Source organism: Oncorhynchus kisutch, linkage group LG19 (genome assembly GCF_002021735.2).
Source record: "Oncorhynchus kisutch isolate 150728-3 linkage group LG19, Okis_V2, whole genome shotgun sequence".
Lineage (NCBI taxonomy): Eukaryota > Metazoa > Chordata > Actinopteri > Salmoniformes > Salmonidae > Oncorhynchus > Oncorhynchus kisutch.
This window is the reverse complement of record NC_034192.2, coordinates 23,936,489-23,951,797: the sequence shown is the minus strand read 5'-3', so window position 1 is coordinate 23,951,797 and position 15,309 is coordinate 23,936,489. Positions and strand designations below refer to the sequence as shown.

Below are 15,309 nucleotides of genomic sequence, written 5' to 3'. Positions count from 1 at the left end.
TGTATGTTCATGGATATCTGTGTGTGTGCGTGTGGATGTGTGTTTGTGTGAATGCGTGCATGTGTATGTATTTATATGTGCATCCATGCATGGATGCGCATGCACATGTGTGTGTGTACTCATACCCAGATCCTGGCCATGACCTCTGTTGTTGCCGTTGATGAAGAGGAGGGAGTATCCGGAGTAGATGAAGTTGCTGCCCCCTGGGCACTGGGGCACATTCTGCCTCTGGCTGTGACGGGTGAATAGGAAGCCGTCCTCTATTGGCCCGGCAAAGTAAGGACCTGGAGAGCCCCGGGGGCCTTTGGCTCCTGGAGTCCCCTGCTCACCTTGGATACCTGAGGAAACAATCCCATGGACTTAGTCTCTTTTCACAGACACTGTTTAACACTTTTGGGCACTCTGCAATTGAGCCATTCAGGGATAATAAGTAAGATTCCATGTATGGATGAGGAGCCTCTGGTATACAGAGCCTTCGAAAGTATTCAGACCTGGACTTTTTCCAAATTTTTGCGATTTTTCTACAACTTGATTGGAGTCCACATGTGTCAAATTCAACTGATTGGACATGATTTGGAAAGGCGCACACCTGTGTATATATAATATATATATAAGGTCACACGATTCAGAGTGCATGTCAGTGGTCTAAGGAATTGTCTGTAGAGCTCCGATGCAAGATTGTGTCGTGGCACAGATCTGGGGAAGGGTACCAAAACATTTCTGCAGCATTGAATGTCCCCAAGAACACAGTGGCCTCCATCATTCTTAAATTGAAGAAGTTTGGAACCACCAAAACTCTTTGTAGAGCTGGTTGCCCGGCCAAACTGAGCAATCGGGGGAGAAGGGCCTTGGTCAGGGAGGTGACCAAGAACCTGATGGTCACTCTGACAGAGCTCTAGAGTTCCTCTGTGGAGATGGAAGAACCTTCCAGAAGATCAACCAGCTCTGCAGCACTCTACCAATTAGGCCTTTATGGTAGAGTGCCAAGACAGAAGCCACTCTTCAGTTAAAGGCACATGACCACCCACTTGGAGTGCAACTAAAGACTGAATCAAGATTCTCTGGTCTGATGAAATCAAGATTGAATTCTTTGGCCTAAATGCCAAGTGTCACGTCTGGAGGAAACCTGGCACCATCCCTACAGTGAAGCAAGGTGGTGGCAGCATCATGCTATGGGGATGTTTCTCAGCGGCAGGGACTGGGAGACAAGTCATAATTGAGGAAAAGATGGACGGAGCAAAGTACAGAGAGATCCTTGATGAAAACCTGCTCCAGAGCGCTCAGGACCTCAGACTGGGGCGAAGGTTCACCTTCAACAGGACAACAACCCTAAGCACACAGCCAAGACAACCCAGCCGTGGGTTCAGGGCAAGTCTCTGAATGTCCTTGAGTGGCTAAGCCAGAGCCCGGACTTGAACCTGATCGAACATTTCTGGAGAGACCTGAAAATAGTTGTGCAGCGACGCTCCCCATCGAACCTGGCAGAGCTTGAGAGGATCTGATGAAAAGAAACTTCCCAAATACAGGTGTGCCAAGTTTGTAGCATCATACCAAAGAAGACTTGATGCTGTAATCGCTGCCAAAGGTGCTTCAACAGTGTATAGAGTAAAGGGTCACTGTTTTGAGAAAAAGGTCTACAGTAGCCTCAACAGCACCCTTTAGGGCAGCACCATGGTGTAGCCAGAAGACAGCTATTTTCCATCTCCCTCTGGGTACATTGACTTCACAATACAAAACCTAGGAGGCTCAGGGTTCTCACCCCCTTCCATAGACTTACACAGTAATCAGAGCTCTTGCAGCATGAACTGACATGTCCATCCAATCAAAGGATCAGAGAATCTAGTACTGAGAGAATAAGCTACAGCTAGATAGCACTGCAGGGCATATGTGGTGAGTAGTTGACTCAAAGAGAGAGAAAAGTTTTAAACAAATTAATTTCTTAAAAAATGAAGAAGAAGCAGCAGAGTGTGAGAAAGAGGGACTGTTAAATATTCCCAATAGTTGGCCTCCGGCCAGTACCCTGCCCTGAACTTAGTCACTGTTACTTGCCGCCTGGTACTCTACCCGGCACCTTAGAGACCCTATGTATATAGTCAATGAACTCTGGTTACTTTAATAAGGTTTAAATACTCTTTTACCCATTTCATATGTACAGTGGGGCAAAAAAGTATTTAGTCAGCCACCAATTGTGCAAGTTCTCCCACTTAAAAAGATGAGAGAGGCCTGTAATTCTTCTTAGTTGAACTTTTACTTACTTAGCAAACTAATGCAGCTAATTTAGCCTACTCAACAACCTGACTCAAACAGAGAGGAATGCTATTTATGTTAGCTAGCTGGTAAAGGCTATCCAACACTGCAACTCTTTCAAGGTAAGTTTTTGGTTTTATTAATGTATTGCCAAATACAGAATTTATATATTTATATATATATATTTTAAATGCCACCAGGGCCCGCTGGTGTAACTGCCTAACTGCTTGCAGTACACTGTACTGCGTGATTGTACACATGATTTGTTGTACATTTGATTAGTAGGTTGTCCATTAAGCCCACCTTGTGGTCCAGGGAACCCTCTGTCTCCCTTGGCTGCCTGGAATCCAGGCAGTCCTATTGGCCCATCTAGGCCCAAGACACCTTTTGGACCTGGGAGTCCTGCAGGGGACAATAACACATGGCTTCAGTGATGAACTGGACATAATACTGATAATACTTAGTTTGAGGCCTATGAGGAACTGTGTCATCTACCTATGTAGTGGTTAGTGGATTTCACACTGATTAGGCATGATCACAGATGGTTGAAAACGTCAAATCTGCATGATTATTTTTTAAATGTCAAAGTTACTCAAGCATTTCATAGATAATGTACAGTACATTCGGGAAAGTATTCAGACCTCTTGACTTTTTCCACATTTTGTTACATTACAGCCTTATTCTAAAATGTATTGAATTGTTTTCCCCCTCAATCTACACAGAATATCATAGAATGACAAAGCAAAAACAGGTTAGACATGTTTGCACATTTATATAAAAAAATAAAAACAGAAATATAACATTTACATAAGAATGCAGACCCTTTACTTAGTTCTTTGTTGAAGCACCTTTGGCAACAATTACAGCTTTCTTGGATATGACACTACAAGCTTGGCACACCTGTATTTGGGGAGTTCTCCCATTCTACTCAGCAGATCCTCTCAAACTCTCAGGTTGGATGGGGAGCATCGTTGCACAGCTATTTTCATGTCTCTCCAGAGATGTTTGATTGGGTTCAAGTCCGGGCTCTGGCTGGGCCACTCAAGGACATTCAGAGACTTGCCCCGAAGCCACTGCTGCATTGCCTTGGCTGTGTGCTTAGGGTCGTTGTCCTGTTGGAAGGTGAACCTTAGCCCAATCTGAGGTCCTGAGCGCTCTGGAGCAGGTTTTCATCAAGGATCTCATTGTATTTTGCTCCATTCATCTTTCCCTCGATTCTAACTAGTCTCCTAGTCCCTGAAAAACATACCCACAGCATGACGCGGCCACCACCATGCTTCACCGTAGGGATGGTGCCAGATTTCCTCCAGACGTGACACTTGTCATTCAGGCCAAATAGTTCAATCTTGGTTTCTTCAAACCAAAGAATCTTGTTTCTCCATCGTCTGAGAGTCTTTTAGGTGGCTTTTGGCAAAATCCAAGTGGGCTGTCATGTGCCTTTTACTGACAAGTGGCTTCTTTCTGGCCTCTCTACCATAAAGACCTGATTGGTGGAGTGCTGCAGAGATGGGAGGACCTTTCAACAGGACAACCATCTCCACAGAGGAACTCTGGAGATCTGTCAGAGTGACCATTGGGTTTTTGGTCACCTTCGTGACCAAGGCCCTTCTCCCCCGATTGCTCAGTTTGGCCAAGTGGTTCCAAAACTTCTTTAATTTAAGAATGATGGAGGCCACTGTGTTCTTCAGGGCCTTCAATGCTGCAGACATTTTTTTGGTTCCCTTCCGTAGATCTGTGCCTCGACATAATCCTGTCTCGGAGCTCTACGGACAATTCCTTTGTCCTTGTGGCTTGGTTTTTGCTCTGAAATGCTCTGTCATGTGTGGGACCTTATATAGACAGGTGTGTGCCTTGCCAAATCATGTCCAATCAATTGAATTTACCACAGGTGAACTCCAATTAAGTTGTAGAAACATCTCAAGGATCATCAATGGAAACAGGATGTACCTGAGCTAAATTTGGAGTCTCATAGCAAAGGGTCTAAATTCTTATGTAAATAAGGCATCTCTGTTTTTATAGACAAAAATGTCTAAAAACCTGTTTTCACTTTGTCATAATCGGATATTGTGTTTAGATTAACGGGGAAATTGTTTTATTTAATCAATTTTAGAATGTGGCTGTAACGTAACAAAATATGGAAAAAGTAAAGGGGTCTGAATACATTTCGAATGCACTGTATACTTTTGTATTCATTTGAGTGCTGTGTTAGAGCTTTAGGGTGAGAGTAATCCGCACATCAGACATCTCAAAGAAACCCACACACACAGCCATGCATGCACACAAACCCACACCAGCTCACACCCACACCATACACACAATCCATTCATGTACCTGGTGGTCCGTTGCGTCCCTGAGCTCCTGTGGGTCCAGGCTCTCCTCTGCCCCCCAGGTCACCAGGCAGCCCCTGTTCTCCGGGGATCAGTACCACCATGGTGAGATCATCTTTCCCCTTAGGCCCTGCAAGACAGCACCATCAAACCTCAGGATAACCACTTAGTGCAACTGCACTTTCTTAGGAAAAAAGGTGCTATCTAGAACCTAAAAGGGTTCTTTGGCTGTCCCCATAGAAGAATCCTTTGAAGAACCCGTTTTGGATCCAGGAAAAACACTTTTGGGTTCCTATGGGGAAAGTGTTCTACATGGAACCGAAAAGGGTTCTTCAAAGGATTCTTCTATGGGGACAACCGAAGAAGCATTCTCACATAGGTGTTCCTTTTGTACAGCTGGGAAAGGGCAGTGTGGCGCGCGATTGAGATTGCGTCATCTGTGGATCTGTTGGGGCGGTATGCATATTGGAGTGGGTATGGGGTTTCCAGGATGATGGTGTTGCCTTTCAAAGCACTTCATGGCTAGGGTAGTCATTTAGGGAGGTAACCTTCACTTTCTTGGGCATAGGGACTATGGTGGTCTGCTTGACACATGTAGATATTACAGACATTGACACGGAGAAGTTGAAAATGTCAGTGAAGACACTTGCCAGTTGGTCAGCGCATGCTCGGAATACATGTCCTGGTAATCCATCTGGCCCCGCTTAAAGGACTTGCTCACATCTGCTATGAAGAGCGTGATCACACAGTTATTCGGAACAGCTGGTGCTCTTATGCATGCTTCAGCGTTGCTTGCCTCGAAGCGAGCATAAAAGGCTGGTAGGTTCGTGTCACTGGGCAGCTCATGGCTGGGTTTCCCTTTGTAGTCCTTAATAGTTTGCAAGCCCTGCCACAACCAACGAGCGTCAGAGCCGGTGTAGTAGGATTCAATCTTAGTCCTGTATTGATGCTTTGCCTGTTTGATGGTTCATCTGAGGGCATGGCGGGATTTCTTATAAGCGCCAGGAATAGTGTCCCACTCCTTGAAAGCGGCAGCTCTAGCCTTTACCTCGGTGTGGATGTTTCCTGTAATCCATGGCTTCTGGTTGGGATATGTACGTATGGCCACTGTGGTGACGACGACATCGATGCACTTATTGATAAAGCCGGTGATTGAGGTGGTGTATTCCTCAATGCCAATGAACATATTCCAGTCTGTGCTAGCAACACAGTCCTGTTGCGTAGCATCTGCGTCATCTGACTACTTCCATATTGACTGAGTCACTGGTGCTTCCTGCTTTAGTTTTTGCTTGTAAGCAGCAATCAGGAGGATAGAATTATGGTCAGATTTTCTAAATGGAGGGCGAGGGAGAGCTTTGTATGCTTCTCTATGTGTGGAGTAAAGGTGGTCTAGAGTTTATTTTCCTCTGGTTGCACATGTGACATGCTGATAGAAATTAAGAAAAACGGATTTAAGTTTGCCTGCATTAAAGTCCCTGGCAACTAGGAGAGACGCTTCTGGATGAGCATTTTCTTGTTAGCTTATGACCTTATCATGAGGTACTCTCCCTCAGGTGAGTAATACCTCGAGACTACCTTAATATTAGACATTGTGCACCAGCTGTTATTGACAAATAGACACACACCCCTAGTCTTACCGGACGTAGCTGTTCTGTCCTGCCGATGCGCGGAGAACTCAGCCAACTGTATATTATTTGCGTCGTTGTTCAGCCACGACTCGGTGAAACATAAGAAATTACAGTTTTCATTGACCCGTTGGTAAGATCGTCTCGAACGGAGCTTAATCCAGTTTATTTTCCAGTGATTGCACGTTGGCCAATAGAACGGATGGTAGAGGCGGGTTAACCACTCGCCGACAAATTTTCACAAGGTACCCTTATCTCCACCCCCTGTATTTCCTTATTTTCTTCATACGAATGATGGGGATTTGGGCCTTGTCTGGGAGCGAGCAGCATTATATCCTTCGCATTAGACACATTAAATAAAACATCTTTGTCCAGTTCGAGTTGAGTAATCGCTGTTCTGATATTCAGAAGCTCTTTTCGGTCATAAGAGATGGTAGCGTCAACATTATGTACAAAATAAGTTACCAACAATTAAAAAAAACACAAAATAGCACAATTGGTTAGGAGCCTGTAAAACGGCAGCCATTTTTACAGAATTCCTGGTCAGTTCGTGTCCATTGGAGGGCCCAACGTAACTGACCATGTGACCTGACCAGGAAAAACTCAGTACCCTAGGTGTGAGTGCTCATCCTACCTGGTGCTCCAGACTGCCCTTTCTGTCCAAGGCAACCTACAGGTCCTGCAGGTCCTGCATCTCCTTTCTGACCTGAAACACCACACATTGTGTCATATATTTGTAAAAAACAGAATAAAAAGGACATTGGTTGATTCATTGACACTGATTTAGTAGTTAAGATAACTGCACAAATAAATAACACTTACAGTATAGGATGTTGTGAGATGTTTGCTATACAGTAAGAGTTGCTGACTAGAGTATGTTAGCATGTCATTAACAGTTCTGCGGTCTGAGACTACAGTCAAATTTTGGATTGCCACAGTAACATTATGGAATGCCTTCCCCAGATGAAGGTTGCAGCCCTGACCTACAGTATAGTAACATAAATTACATTCTGAAAGTATGGAGTTTGTTAATAATGTCACAGATTGGTTATTACCGTTTGGTCCGATGTCTCCTAACTGTCCCATCTCCCCTTTGACTCCCAAACCACCTGGTCTGCCATCATTACCCTGTGAATACACATCCAATTCAGCACACCCATTCGGTCTTGGGTCAGTTTTGCATTTTCCCCACTACTGGTTAAGGTTAGGATTGGGGAGGGGGAAATGCTACTAGATTTGTAGTTAGGGGAAACTTCACCCCTAATTCACGTGTCTGTGTGCAAGGTTACATCTTTATGAATTATGATTATCGGCTCTTCATGTGTGGACTCTCCCTTGTTACACGTTCACATTGGGAAGGGGCAACAATTTATGTGGATATCTGGCTATCGGTGGGAAGTTGGCCCAACGTTTATGATGATGTCATCTTACGGAGTCTACCTTAAAGCATGGGTGAGTAAATCAGTGGTGTGTGACTCACCGGTCTGCCCTGTACCCCTGTGTCTCCTCTGTACCCAGGCGTACCCAGGAGACCCATGGCACCTTTGTTCCCTTTATCTCCTTTAAAGCCAGGTCCTGGTGGACCAGGAGGTCCCCGTGGCCCCTGCATACCTAAATACACAGAGGGGGGAGCAGGCTCAGAGGTCATGGAAGCAATGAAGCCAAAAAAATTAAACAGACGGCTCTAGTCACAAGTAGGGAAGAGGGTATCCTTTGTGATGCAGTCTACACACCTTGGGGTCCAGGGACACCATTTTGTCCACGGTCTCCTTTTAGCCCTTCAAAGCACATTCCATCCCGGCCAGGACTTCCAGACAGTCCCATAGGACCAGGGGGGCCTGGAGGTCCAATGTCCCCCAAAAGCCCTGAGGGACCAGGAGGGCCAAAGCGGCCAGGTATCCCCACATCCCCCTTAAGTCCTACAGAAACAGTCAGATGAACAGATCAGTGAAGGGATATCTTTTTGTAGCGTTCAACTCTTGGGAGGGAATCATTACCATCTGGTAGCACTATAGGTTGAGAGACCCAGAGCTGCTGATCCTTGAGGTGACTTTACTAACCCCATTTCACTGTCTTAACATTCGAAACAACATGCTATTTGAACAGAGCAAACGTCGCTAACTAGCACAGAGATGACAGGAGATATTATTGGTACGCACACATGGTTTACATGGTATATCCTATCGTCATGACGTTGCTCTGTTGGGTGAGGTTTGTGACCCCCCCATAAATACCTTTCCCCCTTTTCTCTCCACTCTACAGAATGGACTCTTGGAAAGCCCTTTGTTAACATATTGAAAGTATGGTAGCTTCAAAATGTTGGGGAATGGAACAATATTTCCTGTTCTCAACTAGTTGAAAGGGTCCGTTGGCACTTAAAGAATATGATGTCAGATCAGTTGTTGCCTGGGACATTATATCTGATGATAGGACGACATAAATTGTATCTTGGAAAGTCTACACATTCTAGTTATCAGATTCACATGGAATTGTTGTGCAATTTAAATGTTTAAATATGAAACTATTTGTGAGAAGATTAAATGTGATTTTAGCTTCTAAATGAGAGAATTGTTTTCATAAGTAAACTTATGCTCACTCAGTGGCCACGCCCAAGTGAACAGACATTGGTTGGAGAGGGATGACACACGCCCTTCACTTCCCCAGTACAAAAGCCCCCTGTGACCATATTCACGTTAGACTAAGCAAACCCTGGCGTGAGCTGTGGTTGCCAATGGTTGAACGACTACTCTATCTAACAGAATTTACATGAGACCAGATCACATGGAGGTGACGATCACCACGCTGAAATGGTTGTGATGGGGCTTCTTATGACATAATTAGTAATCGATGTATGATCTATCCTGTGCATATATATGTAATTCTGTGTGATTATTTAGGCATTTAGTAAATAAATAATAAAGCCAATTTTTGTATTGCTGATTGAACTTTTAGCCAGGGTTCGTGCATATAACCAAGTACTTTACGACCATCAGAATGAGACTGAATAAGGTGACAATGAATAATTCACTGCTATTGATATAAAAGATATTCAGATCTTTAAGAGAGTGGATTCGGGAGATAACCACTCTATGTAAATTAATGCTTTCGTGGTGCCCCAGGTTATTAATGGTTTAATTGTTGCATGGTTTAATTCAATCATGTAATCAATTAAACGTTAGGTAATCAATTTGATAAAATAGCATGTCATATCATTTTATCATCGTCAGAGACACGACACCTATATTGTACAACAAAACACATGCATGCAACTACAGTATGTGGACACCCCTTCAAATTAGTGGATTCAGCTATTTCAGGTACACCCGTTGCTAACAGGTGTATACAATTGAGCACAAAGCCATGCAATCTCCATAGACAAATATTGGAAGTACAACGGTCCGTACTGAAGAGCTCAGTGACTGTCAACTTAGCACCATCATAGAATGCCACCTTTCCAACAAGTCAGTTCGTCAAATTTCTGCCCTGCTAGAGCTGCACCGGTCAACTATAAGTGTTGTTGCTGTGAAGTGGAAACTTCTAAGAGCATCAAGCTCACAGAACAGGACCGCCAAGTGCTTAAGCGTGTAGCGCATAAAAATTGTCTGTCCTCAGTTGCAACACTCACTACCGAGTTCCAAACTGCCTCTGGAAGCAACGTTAGCACAAGAACTGTTCATCGGGAGCTATATGAAATGGGTCTCCATGGCTGAGCAGCCGCACGCAAACCTAAGATCACCATGTGGAATGCCAAGCGTCGGCTGCAGTTGTGTAAAGCTTGCCGCCATTGGACTTTGGAGAAGTGGAATTGCGTTCTCTGGAGTGATGAATCACGCTTCACCATCTGGCAATCCAATGGACAAATCTGGGTTTGGCGGATGCCAGGAGAATGCTACCTGCCACAATGCAGAGTGCCAACTGTAAAGTTTGGTAGAGAAGAAATAATAGTCTGGGGCTGTTTTTCATGGTTTAGGATAGACCCCTTAGTTCCAGTGAAGGGAAATTTAAAGCTGCAGCATACAATGACATTCTAAAATATTCTGTGCCTCCAACGTTGTGGAAACAGTTTGGGGAAGGCCCTTTCCTGTTTCAGCATGAAAATGTCCCATGAACGAAGCGAGGTCCATACAGAAATGGTTTGTCGAGATGGGTGTGGAAGAACTTTACTGTCCTGCACAGAGCCCTGACCTCAACCCTACCGAACACCTTTGGGATGGATTGGAATGACGATTGCGAGCCAGGCCTTTATTGCCCAACATCAGTGCCGACCTCACTAATGCTCTTGTGGCTGAACGGAAAAAGTCCCCGCAGCAATGTTCCAACATCCTTAAGGCAAATAATGCCCATGATTTTGGAAGGAGATATTCAACAAGCAGGTGTCTACATAGTTTTGGCCATGTAGTGTATCTGTGTGTAGCACAGACTCACCAGATTGGCCCGTCTTTCCGTCTGTGCCTTTTGGTCCAATGCCAGGGGCTGTAGAGAGAACAGACAATCAACACAGATATATCATTTCTGTGAATGTGTAAAGGGCTATTTATATCAAACGTTTTTCAATTTTCGCATTTTAAATTCAAATCACTTCCTGGATTGACTGACTTCAATTGGAATTGACCCCAACCCTGGAGGGAGTGTTTTATACTGTTAGAAAAAAAGGTGTTATCTAGAACCTAAAAGTGTTATTCGGCTGTCCCCATAGGAGAACTCTTTGGAGAAGCCTTTTTGGTTCCAGGTATAACCTTTTTGGTTCCAGATAGAACCCAGAGGGTTCTACCTGGAACCAAAAAGTCATGTCCTATGGGGATAGCCGAAGAACCCTTTTGGAACCCTTTTATCTGAATGTAGTAGGGTTCTCTGACCTCCCATGTCTCCTTTCTCTCCTGCTGGGCCAGGGATGCCGTCTCTACCCTGGGAACCTCTGGGGCCTGCAGTCCCTGGGTCACCAGCCAATCCTGGGCTCCCTGTGACACAGAGGCAGTGCTTAATAGGATCACAAACACACACAGACGGAAAGTCTAATGGCATTTCAGTAGGTGTGGACATGCATTATAAATTACCTTGCAGGCCATTCTGGCCATGACAGCCAGCATTGCCTGGGAGACCATTAATGCCCTTCTCCCCGGCTGGTCCCGGAGGTCCTAAGAAAGACGTGAGATACAGATACTGTGAGAATAAATATAGTGTGTGTGTGAGTGCATTTGTGCATGTGTGTGGAAAGTTGTTTTTGCAGTAGTTATTATAAATTAGTTCCTGAGGAGGTTGTGTGGGTTTTCATGTACGGCACAGTGATTGTTATTCGGTGGGCGACAGAGACCTCGTGATCCCTGTAGTCCTTCTCTTCCCTTGGGTCCTGTGGGGCCGATGGCCCCCAGGGTTCCGAACCTCCCTGCTACACCCATCTCCCCCTTCTCTCCTGGAAAACCTGGAAACCCTGGCACTCCCTGAAAGAAAGAGGAAGAGAGATATGAGAAAGTGAGAAGGAAAGAAAGAAAGAATGCAAGAGAGGAGAGAGAGAAGGGAGAGGAGGTTGTACTTAATTTCTGCTGAACACATTTGTACATTGCTAATCATTTGATATATTAATTGTTGCTGTTCTATATCAGTATGTAGCAGTTTTTCCTGGTCAGGTCAGGTGGTGTCAGGAAAAAAAACAGGCCCCTCACGGGTTCTGTACTCGGTGTTCACCTTTTCTCCTTGTCGTCCTTTAGCTCCTGGTCCAGGGAGGCTGGGCTCTCCTTTCACTCCATTTACTCCATTTGGACCTGGTCTTCCCGATGAACCAGGCTCTCCACGACCTCCTGTTCCCCCTTTCTCACCCTTTACACCTGGTCAGCAAGGACATAAACCATGATTAGGGTGAAGTTGCCCCTAGACGCTGATCTTGGGTCAGTCTTGCACAAGCTGATCCTAGATCTATATCTAGGGAAACTTCAACACAAACCTGGGAGTGTCCTTCTGTATATGTCAAGCCTCTAAAAATACTGATTATGTATGCGAAAATATAATATAATATTTTTAAGTATGTGAAATGTAGAACATTTTGTATGCTTTAAATGCCAGGATGTCATATTAATTTCAGCTTTTCATCTACATGTAGTAGGAATCCGTTGTATGCTATTGAGGAAGAGAATCTTGTTTTCAGACCCATGTGTGTTTGACAACAGCTGATAATTAGCAAGGGGAAACGCTATACCAAAATGAACAAATGGCGGGAAACAACGCAAATGCGCATTAGATGACATTTTTACTAACGATTAAGTTCTAAATAATATGTAGTACGATTAGTACACAGTATGTAGATTTTAGTAAGTAGTCGGCAAGACAGATTCTGGACACAGCCTGTTTCGCTATAATTTTTAGTATGTTACCTGGCACACCCATATCTCCTGCGACTCCAGGATTTCCATTGAAACCAGGACTTCCTTTCTGGCCATCTCTGCCTGGGTCGCCAACAGCACCTACAAGAAAAGTGTGAGGTAAAAATATTAACAATAAACAATTGTCTTTTAGGATTAATAAAGTGTCCTCAATCAAATTGAATAGCTAGGCATGGTAGTGATTTATTAAGAAGAGGGGTAGCGGGTAGGCAATTGAAACAGTTTTTTTTTCAATAGTGTGTCACGGTGCTTGGTACCTTGCGGCCCGGCGCTCCCGGGAATCCCATCCTTGCCACTGGCTCCATTGTGCCCTATCACACCTAGATCTCCTTTGGCACCTGTTAAGCCGCTTAGAGCTGGAGAAAAGAGAGCAGAGTCAGAGGTCAGATCTAAAAGATCTAAAAGGCCTTAACACATTTGGGACAGTATAACCATCATACAATTCAGAAGAAAATGTATATTGCTATCATAAATAATCTCTTCATTAATCCCCAAAAGAGAAATTGTCAACAGCATCAAATACATTTCCGATGTACTGCAAAAGGCACGTTGAGACGTCTTGCATTAATTAGTTGTTACTTCTTCATTTGAAAATAGCCCTCACAACAGAAAATATTGTTTTTTACGTTCAGGAACAGAGCATTACTCTCAAAAAAATGTCAGATTCAGAAACAAAATGTTGCTATTATCAATGAGGACAGTATATTTTTCTTCTGATGAAAACAGTACAGCAGTTTTGGTATTGACCAACATACAATGGTTGCTCCACTAAAGGTTTTGCGATTATGCTGCAGTACTTAAAGGGGTATTTTGTGGTTTAGTACGGTAACCTGCATCACCACTTCATTGCTCCAGACCAGAGCAAGGGGGAGTTAGAGCACTGAGTTAGAGCACTGATTATGCTTTTGGGTCCCACTGTGTCTCTAACTGATAGTGAATGGGCGACATAAACCTAAATACAAACTGATAATTGTGCACAACTTCAGTATTACTTACAAAAACTGTTGTTACACTAAGGTTTTTATAATTTTATTTTGTTAGGATTATTTTGTTCTTGCTGTGGTACTGTATCCCACTTCCGACCAGTCACACTGTACAGTGCCTGAGTGGTGCAATGGTCTAAGACACTGCATAGCAGTGCAAGCTGTGTTGCTACAGATGCTGGTTCAATACCTGTGCCGAGATCACTGTAGGCTTTTGGTTTTTCTCTCTCTAAAAACAATTCTAAAATGTTCTTGATAACAAACTGCTTTATTTACAAATTAGCAACAATGTCTCAACCCCTGTTCAAGAATGGCCTTTTTCTTGCTCATTTCACGTCATTTGAAAACAAAATCTCCAAAATATTGTTACTATTAATTTAGAATTATATAAAAGCTCCATGGATATAGTCTCACAGATATATTATTAACCCTGTTATTAGCAGGACAATATATATTGGTCATGGCTCCCGCACTCAATGGGATTGCCTTGCAGTTCTCCAGCTGTATCCATGGAAATAGCGGTGGATGCTCGAGGTTCAAGGCATGAGGGCAGGGGGCAAGGGATGGGCCGCAGAGCCACGCACAGAAGACAGACCTAGCCCATGGGGAATGGAGGAGGGCAGAGGAGGGTAGCACACTGGGAAGCACAGAGCAACACTTTAAGGGGCATTGCACTAATAATGGCGCTGACTAGGGAAACGCTACAGATGGAGGGAAGGGGGAGAATTCTATCGTCAAATGTATTTCTAAGTTAAGTATTGTTATTATTATTATGTATCACATCCAAACATGATTGGGAAACCCACAGTGCGACGCAATATTGGTGCAGTGTTTCTCTCCCTCTAAAAACAGAAATAAATGTTTTGGCCTTTACAAATGTTATTTTGTCCTTTATTCAGATTAGAAACACTCACTTTCGTTTTTTGAAAGCGAAATAACCTCAAAAATATTGTTATATATTATCAAGTTGATGGCACATTCATATAGCATCACCTACATAAAGCTGAGTGACTCACTCATTCATGGCTTTGGATCAAAATAAGTACCAACATTCTTTCTGATAGTCTTTAATAAATAAATGTTTTGGTTATCCTGACCTGGACACCATGTACAGTATTATAATAGCCCATCATGGGCTATTAGCAGGACAATATACCTTTACCTGTATTTTGATACTTTGTGGATGGGGCCTCCTCAGTGGTGCAGTGGTCACCGCATCGCAATGCTAAATTGCGTTGCTACAGATACCTGTGTCGGCCGCCACCGGGAGACCCATGAGGCGGCTTTTGGTTATAATTTAGAATCCTCCAATACTCTATATGTAATTATTGGTGGAGAGTCATGTCATATTTTGTCATATTAACATGAGTCTCACTAGTGTTGAGTAATGTGCTGTTAAAAGTGGTGTAGGTCTTATTTATTTATAGAGCATATTGAAGTTAGAAGCAATAGGATTTGAAGCAATTATCTACCCGCTGTGGTCAACTATTTTAGCATCGTTTCGCGCTGCTCAAAGACAAGCATCTGGACTGGTCTTGATAAATCTTGAGATTTTTATTTTGACTGAATCTTTGTTTGGGTATTGGTTAGACTCAAATTATGGTGTAGAAATGTTATGCTCTTAGTGTAACCTTTATTTAACTAGGCAAGTCAGTTAAGAACACATTTTTATTTACAATGACAGCCTACTCCTTGCTCCCCATCAGGGAATTAAACATCGGTCTCCCGCGTGCCCCTCTCATGCCCGCACGAC

General features: G+C 43.7%; 1 protein-coding gene across 1 annotated transcript in view; it reads right to left on the bottom strand.

Annotated features, from left to right (window-relative positions):
- The window catches only part of col4a3 (collagen, type IV, alpha 3), a 117,326-nt gene that overhangs the window by 7,828 nt on the left and 94,189 nt on the right, over window positions 1-15,309 (bottom strand). The window contains exons 35-48 of the mRNA XM_020452545.2: window positions 12,831-12,929; window positions 12,565-12,654; window positions 11,882-12,021; window positions 11,511-11,637; window positions 11,254-11,334; window positions 11,056-11,157; window positions 10,625-10,672; window positions 7,933-8,118; window positions 7,680-7,810; window positions 7,255-7,327; window positions 6,834-6,905; window positions 4,579-4,704; window positions 2,551-2,649; window positions 126-338 (exon numbers count right to left, since the gene is read on the bottom strand). Coding sequence (XP_020308134.2) covers window positions 126-338; window positions 2,551-2,649; window positions 4,579-4,704; window positions 6,834-6,905; window positions 7,255-7,327; window positions 7,680-7,810; window positions 7,933-8,118; window positions 10,625-10,672; window positions 11,056-11,157; window positions 11,254-11,334; window positions 11,511-11,637; window positions 11,882-12,021; window positions 12,565-12,654; window positions 12,831-12,929 — 1,587 coding nt within the window. The remainder of the gene's footprint in view (window positions 1-125; window positions 339-2,550; window positions 2,650-4,578; window positions 4,705-6,833; window positions 6,906-7,254; window positions 7,328-7,679; window positions 7,811-7,932; window positions 8,119-10,624; window positions 10,673-11,055; window positions 11,158-11,253; window positions 11,335-11,510; window positions 11,638-11,881; window positions 12,022-12,564; window positions 12,655-12,830; window positions 12,930-15,309) is intronic.